This window comes from Oryzias latipes, chromosome 1, assembly GCF_053564925.1.
Source record: "Oryzias latipes strain Hd-rR chromosome 1, Olatipes_Hd-rR_3.1".
In the NCBI taxonomy this organism is placed as follows: Eukaryota; Metazoa; Chordata; class Actinopteri; order Beloniformes; family Adrianichthyidae; genus Oryzias; species Oryzias latipes.
The window spans coordinates 30,553,446-30,574,894 of record NC_136237.1 but is presented as its reverse complement, the minus strand read 5'-3'; the positions used below and the strand labels follow the sequence as shown (position 1 = coordinate 30,574,894).

Below are 21,449 nucleotides of genomic sequence, written 5' to 3'. Positions count from 1 at the left end.
AACTATTTTGAAGCAATAAAAACACAAACCATCATTAATGTGCAGAAAGTTATTCTTACAAAAAAATTTTAATTTACAGGTAACTGTTGCTTCTACAAAGGTCAGACATGTTTGGAGTGAAAGTGAACAGTCTTCATTATTTACATGCAGACAGCAGGAATGCAAACGGAACGACAGCAGAAAGGCTCCTGATAGGACAGATAACTGCAGCTGCGCAGACATGATGATGAGCGGATCGCCTACTTATTATAGAGACGTCTCAGGTTTAAAATTAAAAAAAAGAAATGGTGAAAAATGCTTCTGAAGTCATTGTTCTGAATAGCTGCTGAGTTTAGGGTCAGTTTTGTTCTTTGTGGTTTTTATTAAAGGTGCAGAGGAACAATTGTCCATGAAGGAGGATCAGAGGAGTTCACTCTCCTACAAAGGGTCATTTCTTAGCCTTTCCTTTTCCTTTGCCCTTGCCTTTGCCTTTTCCAGAATCTTCCTTCTGGGTTTTGGACTCTTTAGTGGTTTTGGTCTTCTTCTGCTGCATGACAGGACACACGGGTCACCCTGCAGCAATGAAGCCAATGTTTCTGCTCGATCTCAAGTCAGGGACACTTACTTTGATCATGGCATCGGTCTTGAGCCCTTCGTCTTCCGACTCTTGACCGTCTTGATCCATTTCTTCTCCCCCCAAATCCGTTTCCCCGCCGCCACGCCGACCCTTCTTCACAGTTTGCAGAGAGTACGGCGTCAGGTGAACCTCCTTGTTGTACGCCCGCGTGAAAGCTGCCTTCACCTGGAAGAGATGCACGCAAAGGATGCTAGATTGAACATCAGGAGGGGAAAAATGCAGGATGCAGAAACTAAACCACACAATTATCAGCTAAAAAACTCCACATCCATCCCAGAAGTGTCCAACTAGAGATGGGTCCTGTTTGGATTATTAAGTTTGCTTTGCCTTTGGCATTTTGACTGAAGCTCCACACATATGAGCCCGCCCACAATCACTGGAAAGCTCAAACGATTGGCTAGAATCGAGCAGCAAAACTGAATAGAATAGAAGTGATTGACACAGAAATCTGGGTCCTCACATGGTACTGGTCGTCCCGTATACTTGAGCCCCATCTCCGTTGGCAGTGGTAGTACCACTATGTTGGTATCAGTAGTCACATATATGTCAGTATCAATAGTGCCACATACGTTGGTACCAGTACTTTCATATTAGCCGGTACTGGTAATATCGTATACGTCTATACAGTTAGTTCAATATAGGACCGTACTGTTAGTATACTGAATGTCTGTACTGTTAGTACAGTATACGTCAGTACTGGTAGTACAGTATACTGACCTTTGAGTCCAGCTTGGAGAAGGGGTCAGGTCTTCCTCCCCAGACGCTGACCTCCATGATGCTGTCCACGTCGTCCTTCACCAGCTGGTAGTCATCCAGAAGCTTCACGGCTTGACCGGCTCCCTCGGCTCCGAGCCTCTGAAGTGGAGCCAACAGCGCCAGGCGCAGGAAGGGCAGATAGTCCAGGTTCAATGCCTGCCTGCTGCCCATCGTTCTGCAGGGGTGGTGAGTGCAGAGCAAAGTCAGGACCTCTGCTTTACACAATGAAAACAATACATTCACTAAAAAAAAAACACTCACTTTAAACTCATGTGAGAGCTGAGCTCCTGCATGATGCGAGAATGTTTGCTGGTGGAGGAGTTTTTGCCGAGCCAGCTAGGAAAGACCGGGAAGTGAGTCATGTAGCCCCTCATTAGCTCGCCTGGTAACACACTGGCGTAGATGGCCTACAGACACAAACACATATTCCAATGAGGTCATAACGTACTGGTAGGTTCTGTTTCAAGGTAAACTTTGTTGCTGCTGGGACAGCACTTTGAAATAATAAAAAAATGTGTTGTTGTTGTTGTTTTTTTAACTTTCACCACAGAACAAGAATAAAAAGTGAACCACTGTTTAAAGCCGTGTTACCTGTGTCGGCAGTAGTGACCAGTTTTGCCCCGAGCGGATCTTCCTGTCCACCAGATCCCCATCAGAGATGGAGTCTGCCGTCTTGCTGAGCAGCACCAGGTGAGACTTCATGTCGCCACTTGGAAAACACAACAGCTGATGTCAGCTTAACCAAAAGATGGGTCAACTCAACACGGTTTACCAGGTTAGCCGTATTCACCCAGCTGCAGCGGGACGGACGTTCACGTAGTTCTCCTGAACAAAAAGCGGCGCCAGCGAGTAGTCGTGGAAAAAGAGATCAGACTTGTCGATGAGGCTCATGTGATCCGTTTCTTCTCCACGGGTGAAAACCTTCCTGCAGACATCGAAGGGCCCCAGCTTCATGTCCTTGCGGGCCCTGGCTGCGTCGGACTTGCACTGGTCATATGTCATGACTTTGTCTTTGGCTGACCACATGCTCAGGTTATGAATCACCTAGAATGGAAGGATGGAAAGAGAAAAGCACAGTTGGGAAGTCATAAAAACACAAGAAAATGAACTATTATCTGACGTTCTTACCTGTCGGACATCCTGATTGGAGGCCAAAATGATTTCATTCAGAGCCGGGGGCGGGATCTTCACCCCCTCCTTGTAAGCGATCGACATCATGGCGCCCTGAAAAAGAGAAGAACCACAAATTAGTCGAATTGATCCTGGGTTTGTAGTCAGGTGAAAAAGGTGGCGCCTACCTTGATCTGCTCCACTCGCGGCCTCTGGAATCGCAGATCAAAGCAGTAGTTGGACAGTGACCTGATCTTAGGGTGATTCCGGTCGTTGCACATGCAGATGATGGGAATCTTTGAAGTCCTTATCAGGCCGATTAACTCCTATCAGAGGGAGGACAAAAGAAAAACCCTCAGTGGGGATGATGGAATATCATTACCATGGGAGGTTTGAAGGATAAAAGCTTTGTCTCCGTCAACAAACTACAACATTTCCAAAAATCCATCGTTCTGCTCCAGTTCAGGAACCCGCCATACGCACATCAAAGGCGTGTAGTTTCCATGTAAAGTCAACGTACAGACCCAATCAGAGGCCCTGCGCCGTGATTTGAGCGTGGTGTGGCGGTCTGGCAGCACCGTGTCTTCGCGTCTGCATTTTTCCAGAGTTTAAATATCAGAACTTTGGCAAAGAATTTATTTCGTGTCAACCAGGCGGGGACTCGGCTTTGGCCCATTACATATTGATGATGTAATGAGCGGGTGAAATCCAAAACCAACATGGAGGAGAATCTGACCGTTAATCAAAAGATCGCCTTATTTTTCCCCCTCTTTTGACTCATGCGGGACAGCCAGTCATCAAACTGCGTCACAGAGAGACAGAAGTAGCGCTGAAAGTGGCCGTCATTCAGACGCAGCTCCTACAGTAGACGGTGAACTTCACCATACTGGAAGAGTCTCTGAATTTACCAGAGACATGAGGGCGTGATTACCAACACTTTAGTAGAGCTTTTCAAAATAAATAACCCTGATTTCTAAATGTGTCTTCAGTTATACCGTCAATGCTTCCATGTAATGATGAGGCTAAAAGCTTTAGACAGTAGCTCCTCCCACATGCGTCAGGAGCGTCAAGTTTATCAACACATTTTTTGGATATGTGTCTAGCAGGGAATTTGACGTGCGTCAAAAGAGAGGTAGCAAATTTGATGCCCAAATAGCATTCGGTGTGAAGGCGGCATTGAAAAAGGGAGTTCACCTGCATTCCTCCGCGGTCTTCGTTACCGGCCATGCCGTCAACCTCATCCATGATGAGGACGTGTCTGCTGCTCACTGTCTGAGAGGTTCCTACAGCAGGCAGAAATCAAACGTTTGAACCGTAACTACAGTTTCAGGGTTTCAGGTTTCAAGTGGACGCTTTAAAGCCACCCGTAAACATCATTTTCTGTTTGTTTTTTGCTAAACTTGTCGTTTTTACTCTACATTTGTGGACAGATTGGTGGGAGAACCGACCCTTGTAGAAGTCCTCGATGCTGGTGTTGTTGAGTGACTCGGACACGACCTCCTTCAGGCTGTTTTTGCTGCGGGTGCAGCTGGCGTTCATCTCCACGTAGCTGAAGCCCAACTCCTGCGGGGAATCGTGTTCACAGGTGAGTGAGAGCTGCTGGCATGAAGTTCAGCTCTCCTTCTTCAGACTGACCTCGCAGACCAGGGCAGCTGTGGTGGTCTTGCCCACCCCCGGAGGACCAGAGAGCAGAGCAGCTTTGTATGTTGAGCCGTCATCTTTGCCAAATTTACTGAACTTTGCAGCTGCGCAGCAGAGAGCATCACACATACAACTTTACCTTGGAGAACAAACATTTAACGGTGGAGTGAAAGTAAAGTCCTCTGCTCCAGTACCTGCTGGTTTTCCAGCTCCACCGCTGTGGTTTTTGTACCAGTTCTGGAGCCAGCGGAGCAGCTTGTTGGCACAGCTCTGCTCCCCCTGCTGGCCAATCACAGCCTTCAAAGACTGTGGCCGGTACTTGTCCACCCACAGAAGGCTAGGCCCCTCCGCTGTCCCTGATGACGACGCCACTTTTGGAGCTGAAGAGGAGGTGGAGGGGGAGAGGCCGAGCTCCCTGCGGGCTGTGTGAGCGGCGCCTCTGCCTGGGGGGGTGCTGCCTTCACTGCTCCTCTGAGCCCGACCCGTCTTTGATGGGCTTGGGGTGTGAGGAGACCTGGAGTTACCTTTAGAGGGGGAGATCTTCTGAGTTTTGGGGGTGTTCTTTGAGGCCTGGCTAGGGGGGGTCTTGGTCTTTGTGGCTTTGCACTAAACAAAGCAGAAAGAGAAAACATTTCCTAAAATAAACATTTGTCAGATAGGATAAAGTTTATCTTCATCCTCTTTAAGCTGCTTTAAACTTTATTTGTACTCTAGATTTTGTGTAAGAACCATTAAACTGGGATTTTCCCTCAACTCAAAACTGTCAAAGTGAAGCTGAATAAATCAGACGCCAACTTCAGCCTCGTCTGAAATTTAGGGTGCGACGGATAAAAACAAAAAAAGGTCACTACAGGTCATATTTTCTAAATATAAAAAGTGGATCCACTGTTTAAGCAACTTTATTAGCAGCAACCTTGTAACATTAGACACCTGGTTGCTGAATATTCGGCCTTATTATTATGGTCTGTGGGAACAACTGTCGCAATAAATCCATATTTGGTGTTAAATGCAATTTTTTTTATTTTAAAGTCAAAGGCTCTTCTTCTGTTTTCTTGCTGACACTTTTCTGCAAAAGAAACTTTGCAAATATGCTTGTTTTAGTTAACTTTGTTGGCTTCAGTTTAGCATTTGGCATAGCTGCTTTCAGAAAGTATCGGATGGATTTTCAACACCCAACCGAGCGTCAAGAACAATCAAATACTGTGGAGAATCCAGTAGTTTTTCCAAAATAAAGCTTCCCTCCTTTTTTTTGGATTCTAGACACAAACCACAATTTTTAAAGGTACTTGGGTTCTGACCTCTGCTTCTGCTGCAATCTCGTACACAGACTTCTTTCCTGGTTTGGTTCTGATCAGCTCCAGCAGACCATCCTCATCCAGAATCTGGGTGCCTAAACTCTCCGCCTACAGACACCAAGAGAATTCTGGATCACTTCAACACAAAAAGGCACAAAACTGAGAAAGTGGACCAGTCAAAAAACACAAATCCTAAGCGAAACCCTCTCCATTTGATTCTGATCCATAAAGTCGTGTCAGTCTGCATCCCTGCTCTGCCTTCAAGAGGCTGACGGACATTTACCTTCTCCAGCTTGGACACTCCGCTGTCCCTGCCCTGCACCAGGTACGTGGTTTTCTTGCTGACGTTGCCCGTCACCTTGCCTCCATAGCGCTCAATAAGAGATTTGGCATCTTCTCTTTCCATGGACTCCAGGACTCCTGTCAGGACGAACATGCAGCCCTCCAGACAGTTTTCTGCCCCCTTAAAGGAGAGCGACGTGTAAGCAGATCGGGATTAGGGGCAGAAAACTCATGATATTTATTTAAATACAGTTTTTATACTTAACGGATTTATCTAAAAACCAACAACCAGTTTTCCTGATACCAGTGACGGCTGGGTTCCTCCCACATTAATGATTGGTTTATCAGAGCTGTGTTTTAGAGAAATTCCACATTACCTTTGGGATTTCCTTTGACCCCAGAGCGCGAGGTCCGTCTCTGTTGAGGAAATTCTTGAACGCCAAAGTGTGGGCTTTCTTCTTCTCGGAGTCATCAGGACTTGTACTGGTGCTCTGGATGGAGACATAAAATCGTTGAATGCTTATCCTCTAGCTTATGATCACGTCACACATCAGTTCCCCATCAGCTCACCTCTGGTTTCTTGGGAGACGTCTTAAGTGCTGTGGGCGTGGTTCCAGCTTTAGGTGTGAACTTCTCGCCTGTGCTTGAAGAGCCAAGCAGCTCCTTCTTAGGTGAGAATTTCATTTTAGAGGGGGAGTTGGCTGTTTTGCTCCTCGGTCCTGCACTCTTTTCCTCCTCCTTTCTCTTCATCGTGGATAGTTTAGAGCTGGTTTTGACTGGGGCTTGTACCTTCCTGGGCGATGGACTGATCACGTTTTCAGAGGTGCTGCGCCTGACCTTCGTCACGCTGCTCGCCTCTGCAGCAGCATCGCCAACACTCTTTTTGGGAGTTGTGCTTTGTTTTTCATCCGCGTTTTTACGAGCCTAAATGAAAAAAAGTTTTAAATGCTCATTAAAGGATTCCACTAAAGTGAAGATGTTCCTCTGGGATTGTTCTCAGTACCTTCTTGGCCTGCGGCTCCGAGTCCATCAAGGCGAGCGTCCTGGCAAACTCCTCATCCTCATGGACTTGTTTTTCCAGCTAAATGAAGAACAAGTGGAAAAAAAAAAATGAATAAGTTACGTCGAGAAGAAGTGTAGCGATCCAGTTCAGCATTTATACACCGAGAACAAATGACAATCTTAATAATAACATAAACATACGTATAGCTAAAATTTTTAATTTTTTTTTATTTTTTTACTTCTATTATTTTAAATTACATTTTTTTCAATTCAAATTTGACAATTTTTGTGCAATTTTTAAAATTCTATCCCTATATTCTACCAAAGTTGATGTTCTACTATCAGACACGGTTGTATTTTTTCACATAACTTACATGTTTCGACAGATGTCTTCTGTCTTTGTCAGAGTCGCTATTTATGTTTTCTATTCATTTTTCTGTTCCATTTGTTCTGTTTTCTTACACTTTTTTTTATTCCAGTCCTTTTCCTCATTGGGATCTTCTACACCTGAGGTGTTGGACTCGAGCCCTCGAGGGCCGGCAACCTGTTGTTCAGAAACCCTGAAATGCCTGTTGCCATGGTTACCTGAATCAGGTTTGTTTTGCCAATTAAAAGCTACAACGGCAGCTTGGATGAAAAAACAAGTAGGACACTGGTTAATGAGGCCTGGAGTCTATACCCGTGGTATCATTTGGAGTGAAGCTCTATGACGTTTCACATTTGATGTTTGGAGCCTTTTCAGCTGCTTTTGTATGAAAAGGATTTTATAAATAAAGCTTGATTGGAAGTGTTGGAAATCGAAAAGATAGAGTTTCAAACCTAGAGGAAGTCTGTGTTTTGATCCGAGCACTTTCTTTAGAGTGAACTCTAGGAGTAAACTTAGTGTACAGATTCCTGAATCACTAACTTCTGCTTCTGTTTTTACGCCGGAGTGTTTGATGATCTGCTCACCTCCATCTCTTCTTCCACCTGCAACTGTCGGGCGATTTCCTCATCACTTATCAGATCCTCAAAGTCTTGTGTTGGCTGGAAGACAGGAGTTATAGTGAAGCTGGATTGTTGTAAAACAAATGAGAGTCCTGAAAGCTGGAGGAGAAGAATGAGGAGGATTCATCAGCACTCACAGCTTTTCTCTTGGCGCTGGCTACCAGCTTCTTTTCTGAGCGATGAATAGCAGCACCGCCGAAATAATCCGCCACTGAGGTAGGAGTTAGTTTGGGTGGAGGTGGTGCAACAGACTTGGGGGTTGTGGGACTCTTTAGCCCAGATTTTCCTGTGACAGGAGAGGCTTTGGATCCTGAGCGAGAACGTTCTGCGTCCGCCTTATTGCTTTTAGGAGAACCGTTCTGTTTGGGTTTGGCTCCTTTCTTCAGCGACTGAAAGTTGTCGCTGTCCGAGTCTAAAAGCACAAAAACAGACGTCAGAAAATCGGCTTTTTAGCTTATTGAATCTGGAGGACGTTGGATGAAGAAAGGCCTCACCTGTTTCAGAGACGTACTGCACTGGGTCTTTTTTAGGAAGAGGCTCTGCTTTGCTGCTCGTCGATTTAGAAGATTTCTTAGACTTTGTTGCAGGTTTCTCCTCTTCTTCTGAATCTGAACAAAACAACAAGAATTTATCCTTCAAGCTTTTTAAAAATAGGATCTGAAATAATATTTACCTTTTAGCTGTTTTAAGTCAAGGATTCACAATTTCCTTTGACACTAAAATAAAATGTTGATTTTATGAAGGAACTTCATACCTTCTTTAAAGGTAAGTAAATCATAATAGGGCTGTGATTGTATAAATTCTGCCTTTAAAGCTATTTTAAACTATTATTTAATAATCCTATTTAATGTGTCATGTGTGTCATACTGTATGCATACGTGCAACTATGTTTATTTATGATTAGGAGTAATTATAATGTCAAGACAATAGCATAATCTTCTTTTATTTTCTAATGAACTTGTGGTTTGGTAGGTAGGTTTGGTATAACTATGTATGTTTATTTCTGCTTGATGCTTCCTGCATCACATATGAACCTCTCAGCCAGCCTCTCACTTTTTCTTTGACATTATTATATAGTGATGCTGAGAGACACTGCACCACTCAAAGACATATTACACTCGTTGTTCACCTTTTGACACATCCTGTCAGAGGTCGCTGCTGCGAATCAGCTTTCACTGAGTCACACATTTGGTTTGGCAGAGACTTTTTTTTAGGCCGGATGCCCTTCCTGACACAACCCTGTATTTTATCCGGGCTGGGGACCAGCACAGGGAGACCTGGAGTTGGCCCCCCATCCAGTGCTGTTAAATCACAGAGGTCATCTCGTGACTTTAAGCCACGCCCATTAGGTCATCCAGAGTCTTTCCTACCTGATGCTATGACAGAATACTTCTTGCGCTTTTTCTCACTGTCTTTGCGTCGCTCCTCTGTTTTGGAGCTTTTGACCTACATGAGATAACACAAGAGAAGCTCAAAATCCCAAACATGTGCAGGAACAGCACTTAGTGTAGAAGTAAAAATGAAAACACAAGAGTATCAACCTTGGTTCTTTTCACATCAGAGGAGTTGAGGTTCTTCTTCTCCTCTGCTTTGGTGTTTGGCGCTGGTTTCTGCACCGCAGGTTTCCCTGATGTCGGTCCAAAGAACCGCCTTATATCCTGAATGCAGAAGCAAAGGAACTTTGAGGCTATTTTAACAAATCAATAATCTGTACTTCAGTGTGCAAAAAAAAAATCCCTGCATCTCTTCAAGGATTAATTAAATTTAAACTACAAATGTGCGGATTTAATTATTAAAACATCCGGTAAATTATAGCTGCTGTGCAATAACCTGTTCCTATATTAAAATAAAAAATGTAGGTCAACAAGTCAATTGTCTTAAAACTGTTTTAGCTAACCCACAGCAGAAGCGCGCGACAACATCTGCTTAGCATCCAGTTTCTCCTCAATGTCAGACTTTGCTCACATGCGTTCGCTTTCTGTGTGAGGTGGAAACCATAACGGTGTGTAACATACCATGTTGGAGATAATTCCACAAGGAAACCTCACAGTTTGTTATCAGCAAAATAATAAAAACTCCCAACTACTTGGCGCCAAGTCTGCAGTCGCTAGGAGATGACGCACCGGATGCTGGCTGCGTCACTGCGTCATCCAACCAGCGTCTTGAGAAATTCATCACACATACATTTAAAATCATTTTAGACAAAACTTCTCATTTGAATATAAACGTCTTTCTGCCGCTAAAAAGATAATTTAAGTGGTTTTCTAGCTACATCTTAGTTGATAAATGATCTGCACCAAGTTAACTTTAAAGATTTATTTAAAAAAAGTAAAAATGCTTTTGACATTTTCATGTGTAGTAAAGCTTGTTTTCCCTTTCTTTTAAAGTGCCTCATAAACAGTTTCTCACTTTTATTTTCAGTCCAGTCAATACAAATCTCTCCTCACAAATAAGCCTGCGTATACTTTCTATTGTGTATTTATAATTCAGCTTTACACTAGAATAAATATAAAGTTTGAAAACGGTACAATAGAAAAATTATGTCCAGAATATTAGGAGGCAAGATAAACAATTCATTGACATGGCTGGCCTCTAAATTGAAGACATTTTTAGCTGTTTACAGAGGATTGTCAGATAATTTTTTTTTTTTGAAAGATAAAGGCCAATTTGAACACTTTTACAAAAAACATTCAACAATTCCTTCAGTATGTGTGACTAATTTTATACCTCTGACCAAACTTTACCACATTTTAGTTCAGATCACAACTGTTGTCTTTAATAAAGCTTTCATTAGATGTCGGCAACAAACGGAGCTCAGCTACTTTCAGATAAACAGCCTTAAATTAGGACTAAAATGGGCAGATGATGGAACTGCTCCACTTTGCTTCAGTGGATGACAGTCGAGATCACAAAACAGAAAGCTGGACAATTTATTTTAACCATAAAATGTATTTGTCACATTTCCGTCTGTCCAACATTTACAAAGACAACTCCATCTTATAACCAAAGGTTAATGTAAAATAAGACAGAAAATGTTTAAAATGACTTGATCCATGTAAATGATGCATGACGGAAACCAGTTTTCCCCCAAAGTTTTTGTGAAAATCATTCAATTTAAAGCTGTCCTTATATTTTGATAAATAATCCCTCACCTGCTTCTTTTATACTGTCACACTGATGAGTTTCTCAATACTCTCATTTTATGTCTTTAGGAACTTTGGATCAAAGCCGAGTCCAGTTTTCTGCTAAAACCTTCTTGATGACTTAAACCTTAAATGCACAGCTTTCTCTAATCAAGCAAAGAACAATTACACAGACAACAAGAGATCAATCGAGCTGGAAAAAGGTTATTTTATTGGTCATAGCAGAATCTGAACATTTATTCACTGGCTGACTCCACCACAGTGGTCCTTTCGCTCACATAGATGCCGTCCAAGAACTTCCTGATGTCCTTCTTCCTCACTGTGGTGGCCTGCTGGATCAAAGCCGCTGCAAAGAGAGAAACAACAAGCGGAGAGCAGAGCGTGAGAACGGGAGCTGTGAGCGGCATGCAGGCCGTGTCTGTGTGGGAGTAACTTCCAGTACCCTGGTGTGTTAGACAATTATCAGTAAAGTGGTTGGTTAGTCACAGGGAAAAAAAAGACAGAAATAAAAGTAAAAAGCAAGAATAATTAAAGAAATAAATAAAAAAGCAGGAATAGTATCCAGAGAAGTAATAAGCATGCAGTCAGACGGCGATGTCTAACCTCTACAAGTGCAGATGTAACTTTTACTGTTCTGGTTCCACTACTGTTCCTTTCTCGGAAACGTAAATGCCGTCCAAGAACTTTCTGATATCCTTATTTTTGACTGTGGTAGCCTGTTGGATCAGGGCAGCTGGAACACAAAGGTTATGACGAGGATGAGCAACAGGTACTTAAAACAGAGACGGACGGTAAGATTTCACAGGCGGTTTTGGGCCACAGGTTCACCACTCTGACAGGAAAGTGAACAAATGAGGTGAAAATACGATTTTACGCTCAGTGAAAAATAGATCAAATAAAATAAACCACTGATCCAATAAACCAGTGAGGCATCTTGATTGTAGTAAAAACGGATGAACATGACATCTGTGAAAAGGTCATCATCATTTTTCTTTAATTTGTCAAAACATTAATTCTTCCTCTTGGCATAAACCCATGAACAGTTTCACACAGGAAAAAGTCAACTCCCCTGCAAATTCACAGTATCAGCTTTGATAGAAGGATTCAAACATCAGACCAGCCTAAAGCTACTTTTGTATTTGCACAGCTTTTTCATAACTTTTGCTAAAACACTGCTTATTCTAGAGGAAACAGTTCAACGGTGTGATGTCTCCATACGATCCTCCCTCCATGAAACAAAATAGTACAAATGTATAAAAGGAAAATATTTAGTTTGAGCCTGAGCTGTTATTAAAAAACTGTCTTGCCTTGGCAGTTTGTAAATGCTTAGGCTTGATTTATTTTATTTATGCACATATAAAACATAACAAATGTATGTACTGTCGATAGGGTGGGTCATATTCCAAAAATCACAGGGAAGTTATTAGATTTCCAGCACTAGAAAATATTTTTGGGGCATGTGAGTTTTGCTGCAGGCAATCACTAGAATCAAGCATTAATAACCACTGACAACGACAAAAGGATTTCCTTGGAGTTCCATCTTTAATTTATTTTAGATACTCCAAAGTCATTCTTGCTTAAAAGCACCTGACTCAACATCCAAACCTAACTGTCAAAAAAGAAAAAACTGAGTTTACCCTAAAATGAGGAACATTCAATTTTATCCATAAAACTTTATTGATACTAAACTCTCATGTTATACTAGTTATATTAGTACAATTTAGATCTGAAAAAATGCCATTTCTTTTAAAATGATAAAATAGAACAAGGTCTAGTTTCTATCACTGCCATCCTTCTCTTACCCTAACCTTAAATTCCTTGCAGGTCTAAATGTTTTCAGTTGAGTCAACAATTCTTCTCCGATTGAAATGAAGACAAGATAGAACCAAGCCATATGATAAACTGCTAAAGAAAGAGTTTAAAAAACCAAAAGAAACGTACCAGAGTTTGAAACCAACTCAATGTCATTACCCTCCAGGACGAGTTCATCCTTCTGGGCAGCAGACACTGCACACATCACACCTGGAAGAAGAACATAGTAGTTTGAAGACACCGTGACACACTGATATGAAAAACCAAGAAATCTCAACGCGTCACCGTAACCTCAGAGAAATCTACTTCTGCAGGTAAAAGTGACATAAGTCAATGAAAAACGGGATTCCAGCAACAGCTTTGCTCTGAACAACCTTTGTGTGACTTTATAGTGATTCACAGATGAAGCACAAAGCAAAACCTCCACGAGTAGTTTACCTTTGTAAAGCTTACGAGCCAATAGGTCAATTTATGATTTATTCATTATAATTGAATTATTTGCATATGGATGTATGCATATGTATATACATCTTCTAATCATTTTATAACTAATTATCCCAAGTTTCATATCTTTCTCTCTCTCTCTATATATATAATTGGTCTTCACAGTAAATCGCAAATTTATCTTTATCACAATATCAAGCTGCAGCGAAAATTGCAATAAATGGCTACCTTGAATGTGCTAAAACACTCCTATGGCAGCTTGAAGTATTTAACGTATCAAATAAATCAATTTCTGCATTTGACCAATCAGATGGACGGCTTCACGTTGTTGACCAATCAGATGGAGCTCTTCTGTTAGATGCTCACTTCCTATGTAGACGAGGGTCATTTGGAGGGTGATTTAAGTAATGTTGACTCTTATTGAAATGAAATTGTTGTAGTAAAGAGGAAATTATGTTTTCGGTTGTTTTGCTATTTGTTCATGTATCTTAAGTTTGAATTTGTTTTGATTACTTGAAATAAACGATATCCAACTCCAGCTCAAGACTGAAAAGGATGTCCTAAAGCAAGTTTCATGACTAAAGAGGGCAGCATAAAGGCAACATTTTAATGTTCCCCTAAAATATACCAAATAATGATCCATCTCACACAGATATAAAAGGTAAAAGTAAATAAATAAAAATTATTAATAAAAAACGAAAAACTGAAAATAAGTCTACCAAATGTGCTTTGAGTTATGGCAGTTATTTCCCAATCATAACATACAAACTTACATTCAAGACAGAAGAAAGTAAACATAACAAGGTTAAGGAAATACTAATGCATGCGTCTTTTTATGCTCTTTGCCAACTGAACAATATTCCAGACTCACCAGCCCTCATTCTGACCCGGCGGATGTACTTCTCTCCCAGGAAGTTCCTGATCTCCACCAGCTGTCCATTTTCCTGAATGACCACGTTGATGGGGAAATGGGCGTACACAGAACGCATTTTATACCGGAAACCCTGCATTCAAACAAAATAAAACTGTTTTAGACGAAAGCAGGGTAACCACCAAACAAAAGTCAATCAGGTCTTTCCCAAAGACCAGGCTGTGCTCTGCTGGAAAGACGCCTCACCAAAGTGACGCCTTTGATCATGTTCTGAACATGGCTGCAGATAGTACGGACTGTGGCCAGCTCCTTCCTGTTTCCCCACCATTTATCCACACGAAGCTGAGGATGAAAACAAGCTTTGTTTGTTTGAAATCACTTCCAGATTACATCCAAGACTTTATCTTGAAAGAAAAGATCGACTATCGACAACTGAGATCATGTAAAATATTTCACTTTAAAAGAGAAAAAACAGCGCACAATTAAACAATTCTACCATATTTCATGTAAGCAACACATGGTGGAATTTACCTTAAAACAATGATTAATCAATTGCCCAATTTTCTTGTATTTGTTGTAATTTGATCAGGTTTATTAATGTTTCAAATGTACACATTTTGTCGTTTTTGTTTCCAGGCCTGATGTAAACAACAGCGGTTTCCATTTCTACTCGGTGAGTTCTAACCCATTTCTTACCTTCTTCTGTTTTTTGCCGAGTAGGCTGAGATCCAGATTGATGTGGTTGAACTCCCTGGTGAGCTTGCCACGGGGCCCCTTCACAATCACAGTGCGCCCCTTTAGCCTCACCTCGACTGCAAAACGCAGAAAGGAACAGTCAACAACCAGACTCCCCCGCCCGGATGATGATCACAAACTCCAGGTGGGTCAAGTTTCTCACCATTGTCAGGGAGGTCCACAGTCTGGCTGCTGAGAATGGTCTTCATTCTGACGAAAACCAAAAATAGTTTCAATGATTAGCTTTAAAGTAAAGGCTGGTGGTTTCTATTCAAATGTTTGTCTGAACTAGTGTGTACTGTTGGTACAGTACAACTCAGCTGTGCTTAGGTCAATCAATGTAGCCGCACTACGTTGACATATGCTAGCTATAATAAAGCTAACGGGCTACAGTACAGGGACATAAACGACTTTTAAATGGAAACTCCGGTGTAAGTATTTTCTCATGCCCAGAAACTTGGTGACCCGCATGCGCTAAATAGTCAAACACTACTGTGTCCACCGTTGTTTAGCCGTTAGTACCAATTCGGGGCTAGGCCTTAGAGTCAGTCTGCTAAAAAAAAGATGTGTGCATATCTTTCTTTACGCTTGCAATGGAGTGAAAATTCCTGTGATATTATGAAAATCAGTATTTTAAGCGACTTTATACTTAAAAAATTTTCGAAACCAACTTTTAATCAACGAAGATGAAGTTAGATTACACTCTGGCGACAAATTCTAGACATCCTCACCTCGCCGGTAGCAGAGGAAAGGAAGCCGGATGGACGTCACGACGTAATTGTAGCGCACGCACGTCCCCAGACATTACGTATCGATCAACAGATTGATCAAAATAGAATTTTACATCCATATGAAGGCCAAACGAAAACAACGTGGTTTAGATTGTAAAATATGGTTACATTTGACGTTTGTATTAAGTCATCGCTTTATATTATTTTATTTAGATACGCTCAGACAATCTAAAATTATAGAACGCAATCTCATATTTACATTTTGATATAAAAAATAACCACTAGCAAAAGCTAAAATTTCATTTAATAAAAATAATTGAACTTGAAGTCAATATTCTCAATGTGTGCCGGAAAAACTTAGTTTTCCGAGTGAAACCAATCACGCGAATGCAGCACCAGACATGGTAGTCGATTACCGATCTGTGTTGCTTACGACAGTTGTATGCTAGCTAAACAAAGTCATGGCGTTACTTAAACAAAGTTGCTGTATTGCAGGCCGCTTCTCCACAAATCACATATGGTTGAGTCCTAGTAGATCCATTCCACATGTGAGTATTTCTCATGACTGTTCGCATCCCTATCACGTTTTTAATCACAAATCTTTGTGGTTTTGAAACTTACTAGTTTGTTGTATGTTAACTCTCAAGGGCAATAACGTGTTTGTAAAAAAAAAAAAAAAAAAAAAAAAAAAAAAAAAAAAAAACACAGCGAAACAATGTGTGCTTTTTGTTTCTTTTTTTTCCTGCAGATTTCTACAAACAGTCTGGCAACCACAGCCAGATCCCCCTTAGAGCCGGTTGACCGGAAGAAGGCGCTTCAGAGCGACGATGGTCCTGATCTCCAGGACTTCATTTCAGGAGATCTGGCGGAGAAATCCAAGTGGGCAGATTATAAAGGACATCTGAAGAGGCAGAAGGGAGAGAGGTAACATAACTCTTAGACAAAACAGGGCTTTCAAATTTGACTGCAGATAGTGTGTTGAAATTTTCTTAATGTGGAGTTTTATAAATAAATGAGCCTAGTTTTTAGTCATCTAAAGTGAAGACATACATTCTTTGTTTGCATACTCTTATCTTTTCTACATAGCCTGTTATTTCACAACTTGTTGCTGTTTCTGTATTTAAAAAAACAAACTTTCTCTGATTCCTTTCAGGCTGAGGCTTCCCCCGTGGCTGAAGACGGAGATCCCCATTGGAAAAAACTACAACCAGCTGAAGAACACCCTGAGAGATCTCAACCTGCACACAGTATGTGTTATGGTTATAGATTGTTCATATGCTGGAAGTGTCTAAAACCTCTGTTTACCAGATCTCAACATGAAATTTGACCATCAAATACGGATGATAATTGAGTTTTTCTTTGAGAATTTTAGGCTTTTAGTTGATCATCATTTGTAGTTTTTTTAGTTGATCTTCTTTTGGGGGGGCGACATGAGGGATGCAACGATTCCCTTCCCCACAATTCAGTTCAAACCTTGAAGTTTGTGGAATTTAAATTTTGGAGGGAAAAAAACAACAATATTCAACGTGTAAAATTAAGTGATAAATGTGTGTTTGACACTGTCAATGCAAACGTATGCAGATGAGATGCAACGTTTCCTTTTCCCATGGTTCGGTTCAATGATGTGACAAGCGGTTCAGTTTTTAAACTGGGAATGGATGCATCCCTTAGCGCGTATGCCAGAAGAAGAGTTTCTCCTGCGGCACAGAAAGGCCCATGGAGGATTGTCGCACGTCTTTCTGTTCAGGTGTGCGAGGAGGCCAGGTGCCCTAACATCGGGGAGTGTTGGGGAGGAGGAGAGTATGCCACGGCTACAGCCACCATCATGGTGAGTCGCTGAAAGAAAACGGGATTTCTAATCTACAAACATATTTTCTCACTGTTCTAAACGGCTTTCCAAACTCACTGTCCATCCGCTAGTGAAACTACATCTGTTTATGCATTTATTTATTTATTTTTTTTAACCAAGGAAAGAGAGGACATTCTGTCTGTTGAAATAGTTATGGTCAACTTATTTTTCTCCACGTTTAGCTGATGGGAGACACGTGCACTCGCGGCTGCAGGTTCTGCTCAGTAAAAACCGCCCGTCAGCCCCCTCCTCTGGATCCAGACGAGCCATACAACACCGCCAAAGCCATTGCTGCCTGGGGACTGGACTATGTGGTTCTGACCTCTGTTGACAGAGATGGTGAAGATGATGCATAACCAAACTCTCAAATGCCTCTTTAATATTTGCAAGGTTTCCTTTTTTGTTTAAATCAATTCTTAGATGAAAATGCTTGTTTCAGCTCGGTGTCAGGCTTATTCAGGGTTTTTAAAAAATAGGAGTCAATAAAATAAAATGAAAAAGTATGTTAAATTGTGTAAACGGTTGCAAAAAAAGAAAATGTTGACTTTGGATTTCCAGATATTCCTGATGGTGGAGCAGCTCACTTTAGCAAGACAGTCTCTAACCTGAAGGAAAGGTACGACTCCTCCACTGACTCTACTGCTTGCTTCTGCCTTAACATGTAGAGTAATTAGTGGCTTTATTTTTAATCTTTTATTCAGAAACCCTCAGATCTTGGTTGAGTGTTTGACACCGGATTTCCGTGGTGACCTGGCGGCGGTAGAGACGATAGCGCTGTCAGGCTTGGATGTGTACGCCCACAATGTGGAGACTGTGCGTGAACTGCAAAGGTAAAGATCTGCCCCAAATAAAAAAAATTAAAAATCAGATGGGAAATGCCTTTAAATTTAGAGTTTCTGTTTTAAGAAAAGAACTGAAGGCACTTGTCTTAAATACTGCAAAAACTGGAATGAACTGACTAGTTTCCTTTTCTTCTTTTTTTTATTTCCAGATACGTTCGTGACCCCAGAGCAAACATTGACCAATCCCTGAGTGTTTTGAAGCACGCTAAAAAGGTCAGGCCCAGTTTGCTCACCAAGACGTCCATCATGCTGGGGCTCGGGGAGACGGACGAGCAGATCCTCAACACTCTGACAGGTGTGTACTCGCTGCACTGAAACGGAGCCTCTCACCTCAGACGTGTTATGACGGAACGCTTGTGTCGATGCCGCAGAGCTGCGAGAGGCGGGAGTGGACTGTCTCACACTCGGTCAGTACATGCAGCCCACAAAACGACACCTGAAGGTGAGTCGGGTTTCTTGATGCGCTGCGTTCACAACCGCTGGCAGAGCTTGGAAATAACCATGACGGGTGGTTGTGTTTAGGTGGAGGAATATATTCCCCCTGAAAAGTTTGCACATTGGGAAGAAGTTGGGAATCAAATGGGATTTGTGTACACAGCCAGCGGGCCTCTGGTTCGGTCCTCCTACAAAGCAGGTATACCGTCATAATCGTGTACTTTTAATGTACTGTCTAGTATTTTCTCATTGTAATAACAATTTAATGGAAGTATTCCTGTTCTGCATGAAAATAATTTATAAAATTCTACACAAATAACATTTTTAGATCCATCTCTCCAAAGGGATAATTTAGAAAACATCAAATATGAGAGTGAAGTCCAAAAAATCTGATCCTTCATGAGAATATATATAATATATATGAGAATAGACTTTTTTATGCAGAGATAAGTGGGAAAAACTCACAACTTGACAAATTGTTTTGTTGTTTTATGTAGAAATGAATTTCTTTTTATTTAAAAAATTGAAAGCGTAGTAATTTAGTTTTAAATTTGAGTTTTAGGGCCAGTTTATTAATATTTTTTTTATTATGATTTTAAACTCGTACATTTATGAGAAAAGTCATAACTGTTCAATTACAAGAGTAAAGTCGTAAATTTACAACTTCTTGAAGTTTTTTTTTTTTTTTAATATTTAGAAAAATCCAGCCAAATTTGACTTTATAATGGATTGAAGCCGTCAAACTCAGTGATTTTTCTTTTTCTGTGAGCTTTTATCATTTTTATAACATCTCAGTCTGCAGCAGGTATTTCACACGTGAGCTAAAATGACAAATGCTGCTTATTAAAATAAAAGAACAGAATTCTTCTTCTCTCGGATTCACTTGGATTGACCATTTATCTTAAGAACATTTGTGGTCGTGTGTTTCTTTTAACCCCCGTTTACTTCCATTCACAGGAGAATACTTCTTGAAGAATTTACTGAAGAGCAGAAAAGCTGAAGCTCCTCCAGAAGAATGAGGAGAAGCGGCGCTGGAATCTCACCGTTTGAAGAACAAAAGCTTCTTCCATCTCAGATTCCCCTGAGTGTCACAGAAAAACTGGTTTTTATCCGGTCAGAAAATAAAAGCTTGTGAATCAGTTTGAACATCAAGACAGAATCCAGTTCTTCAGAGAGACACAATGGCTGCAGTTTTCTCCTCACTTTATTCTGTTGACACTAAGCTGTCATGTTTTCCAAAGGAAACATCTGCTTCATAGTCTTTTCATAATTTAATTAAATCTATTGGTTAAAGATGGGCAATACAATTGACTTTCTCACATAAACACACTTGGAAATAGTAGTTAAGTCTGTATTATGCTGGTATTTATTCTAGATGTGATGTTTGTTTTGGCTTTATTAAAAACAAAGTGTAAAATCATTAAATCGTATGAGCAAACCTTTGTGCTGTGATCAATTTCTAAAAAAAACAAAAACGCCCAGAAAAGTAGTATATATTGGTGCAGAAAATAATTAACCCTTGTGCTTTCCTAGGCACTTTAACCCTTGTGCTATCTTAGGTGACCCCACCCTTACTTGGACGTGTTATTCCTACCACGATAAAGGTGGAAAGATTTCATGTAATCCATGGACACCAGTGAAGATCACAAATCATTGAAGAAAAAAGGTTCAGCGCACTGTCTAGTGGGTCTAGATGACCCCACTCCCAATGGTAAAGTGCCTAGGATAGACAAATTAACATTGGGAATGGGTCATCTAGACCCACTAGACAGTGCTCTGAACCTTTTTTCTTCAATGATTTGTGATCTTCACTGGTGTCCATGGATTACATGAAATCTTTCCACCTTTATCCACCTTTGTCATGGTAGGGAGAACACGTCAATGTAAGGGCGGGGTCATCTAAAATAGCACAAGGGTTAACAGAAGTAATCTCTGTAATAACTACAAACAGCAGCTGGGATTTTGTCCTGTTCCCCAGTGCAGACTGACCTTTGGAGATCTGCAGGATTTAAATCCAGTGTGTTCTTATAGAAATCTTTCCTATGGTGGTTCCAGCTCTCTCCAGGATTGCTTTCTCACGGTTCTAAAGATAATTTGTACTCCAGCAGGTGAGATCTTACATGGAACCCGAGGTGAAGGGAGATAGTCAGTGATCTCATTGTTCATTTTTCTAATAGTTGCTCCAACGGTTGATCTCTTCTCATCCCTTGGTTTATGCCAATCTTGCTCAGGTGAATGAGCTTGTCCTTGGTGTCCTTCGACAGCTCATTGGTGTTTGCCATGATAAAGAGTTTGCAGACAGACTGTTCAAGGGTGTGGACAGGTGTCTTTTAGACTGATAACCTGTTCAAACAGGTGCCATTATTACAGGTAACAAGTGGAGGATGGAAGAGCTTCTGCGGAACAGAAATCTTGCTTTTTTTGTAGGTCATTAAATGTGTAAAAAAAATACAATGTGACGTCCTGTATTTTTTTTTAACATCCTGTCTCTCACACTTTAAGTTTTTTCTATGATGAGCATTACATACCTCTTGTCTTTTTAAACAGCTCAACTTCCAGAATCAGTCTTTTTTTTTACCTCTAAACTGTCTGAAGTGCTGCTGTTCCTTTTAGGATCAGAGAAACCTCACAGCAATAAAGCTCCTGGATAAACATGACCTCTGTGCGATTGTGGGTCATGACGTAGTTCCTGCACACCTGACAGAACAAACACAACAAAGTACCATCTATTGTTAGCAGAAGCTGTGAATCTTCAGCTTGAGCCCTTCAGGGACCTTTTAGTCACATTCACCATCAAATCCAGCCTTTTCTAACTGGACTTCAGGTTAAAAAAGTCTGTCTGGTTAAATGAAATGTGTTTAGACACAGTTGGGACAAACATGTTCATGCAGTACCTTT

General features: G+C 41.1%; 2 protein-coding genes across 4 annotated transcripts; one reads left to right on the top strand and one right to left on the bottom strand.

Moving 5' to 3' along the window:
- Nucleotides 1-34: 34 nt before the first annotated feature.
- On the bottom strand, nucleotides 35-9,851 carry LOC144991171 (replication factor C subunit 1-like). 2 transcript variants are annotated; one of them, XM_078945013.1, is made up of 23 exons: nucleotides 9,705-9,851; nucleotides 9,231-9,347; nucleotides 9,060-9,135; nucleotides 8,184-8,297; nucleotides 7,827-8,101; nucleotides 7,654-7,728; nucleotides 6,704-6,781; nucleotides 6,271-6,624; nucleotides 6,078-6,191; nucleotides 5,702-5,881; nucleotides 5,422-5,526; nucleotides 4,318-4,729; nucleotides 4,118-4,227; nucleotides 3,931-4,045; nucleotides 3,677-3,765; nucleotides 2,671-2,808; nucleotides 2,501-2,596; nucleotides 2,163-2,416; nucleotides 1,964-2,081; nucleotides 1,634-1,779; nucleotides 1,334-1,547; nucleotides 605-781; nucleotides 35-526 (listed from the first exon to the last, which is right to left on the bottom strand). In XM_078945013.1, exons 1-23 carry the CDS (start codon nucleotides 9,705-9,707, stop codon nucleotides 428-430), a joined length of 3,459 nt encoding a protein of 1,152 aa, XP_078801139.1. In that variant the 5' UTR covers nucleotides 9,708-9,851; the 3' UTR covers nucleotides 35-427. The 2 variants fall into 2 exon arrangements, with proteins under 2 accessions (XP_078801139.1, XP_078801140.1); XM_078945014.1 differs by having other exon boundaries at nucleotides 35-523.
- Nucleotides 9,852-14,636: 4,785 nt separating this feature from the next.
- Nucleotides 14,637-19,989, top strand: LOC101165533 (lipoyl synthase, mitochondrial). 2 transcript variants are annotated; one of them, XM_078945019.1, is made up of 11 exons: nucleotides 14,637-14,839; nucleotides 16,174-16,349; nucleotides 16,579-16,672; nucleotides 17,173-17,253; nucleotides 17,457-17,613; nucleotides 17,833-17,890; nucleotides 17,976-18,104; nucleotides 18,266-18,411; nucleotides 18,488-18,558; nucleotides 18,639-18,750; nucleotides 19,509-19,989. In XM_078945019.1, exons 1-11 carry the CDS (start codon nucleotides 14,696-14,698, stop codon nucleotides 19,568-19,570), a joined length of 1,230 nt encoding a protein of 409 aa, XP_078801145.1. In that variant the 5' UTR covers nucleotides 14,637-14,695; the 3' UTR covers nucleotides 19,571-19,989. The 2 variants fall into 2 exon arrangements, with proteins under 2 accessions (XP_078801145.1, XP_004065786.1); XM_004065738.5 differs by lacking the exon at nucleotides 14,637-14,839 and adding an exon at nucleotides 15,808-15,973.
- Nucleotides 19,990-21,449: the final 1,460 nt, after the last annotated feature.

What these genes read in the sequence shown, in the direction of transcription:
- LOC144991171 (XM_078945013.1), bottom strand. An exon ending in CTGATGTGAAAAGAACCAAG is followed by an intron (nt 9,136 to 9,230) that starts GTTGATACTCTT and finishes TATCTCATGTAG; the next exon opens with GTCAAAAGCTCCAAAACAGA. An exon ending in GGTCACTACTGCCGACACAG is followed by an intron (nt 1,780 to 1,963) that starts GTAACACGGCTT and finishes TTGTGTCTGTAG; the next exon opens with GCCATCTACGCCAGTGTGTT.
- LOC101165533 (XM_078945019.1), top strand. Translation starts at nt 14,696, where the DNA reads ATGTGGTTGAACTCCCTGGTGAGCTTGCCACGGGGCCCCTTCACAATC. An exon ending in GACCTCTGTTGACAGAGATG is followed by an intron (nt 17,614 to 17,832) that starts GTGAAGATGATG and finishes TTGGATTTCCAG; the next exon opens with ATATTCCTGATGGTGGAGCA. An exon ending in GATCCTCAACACTCTGACAG is followed by an intron (nt 18,412 to 18,487) that starts GTGTGTACTCGC and finishes TCGATGCCGCAG; the next exon opens with AGCTGCGAGAGGCGGGAGTG.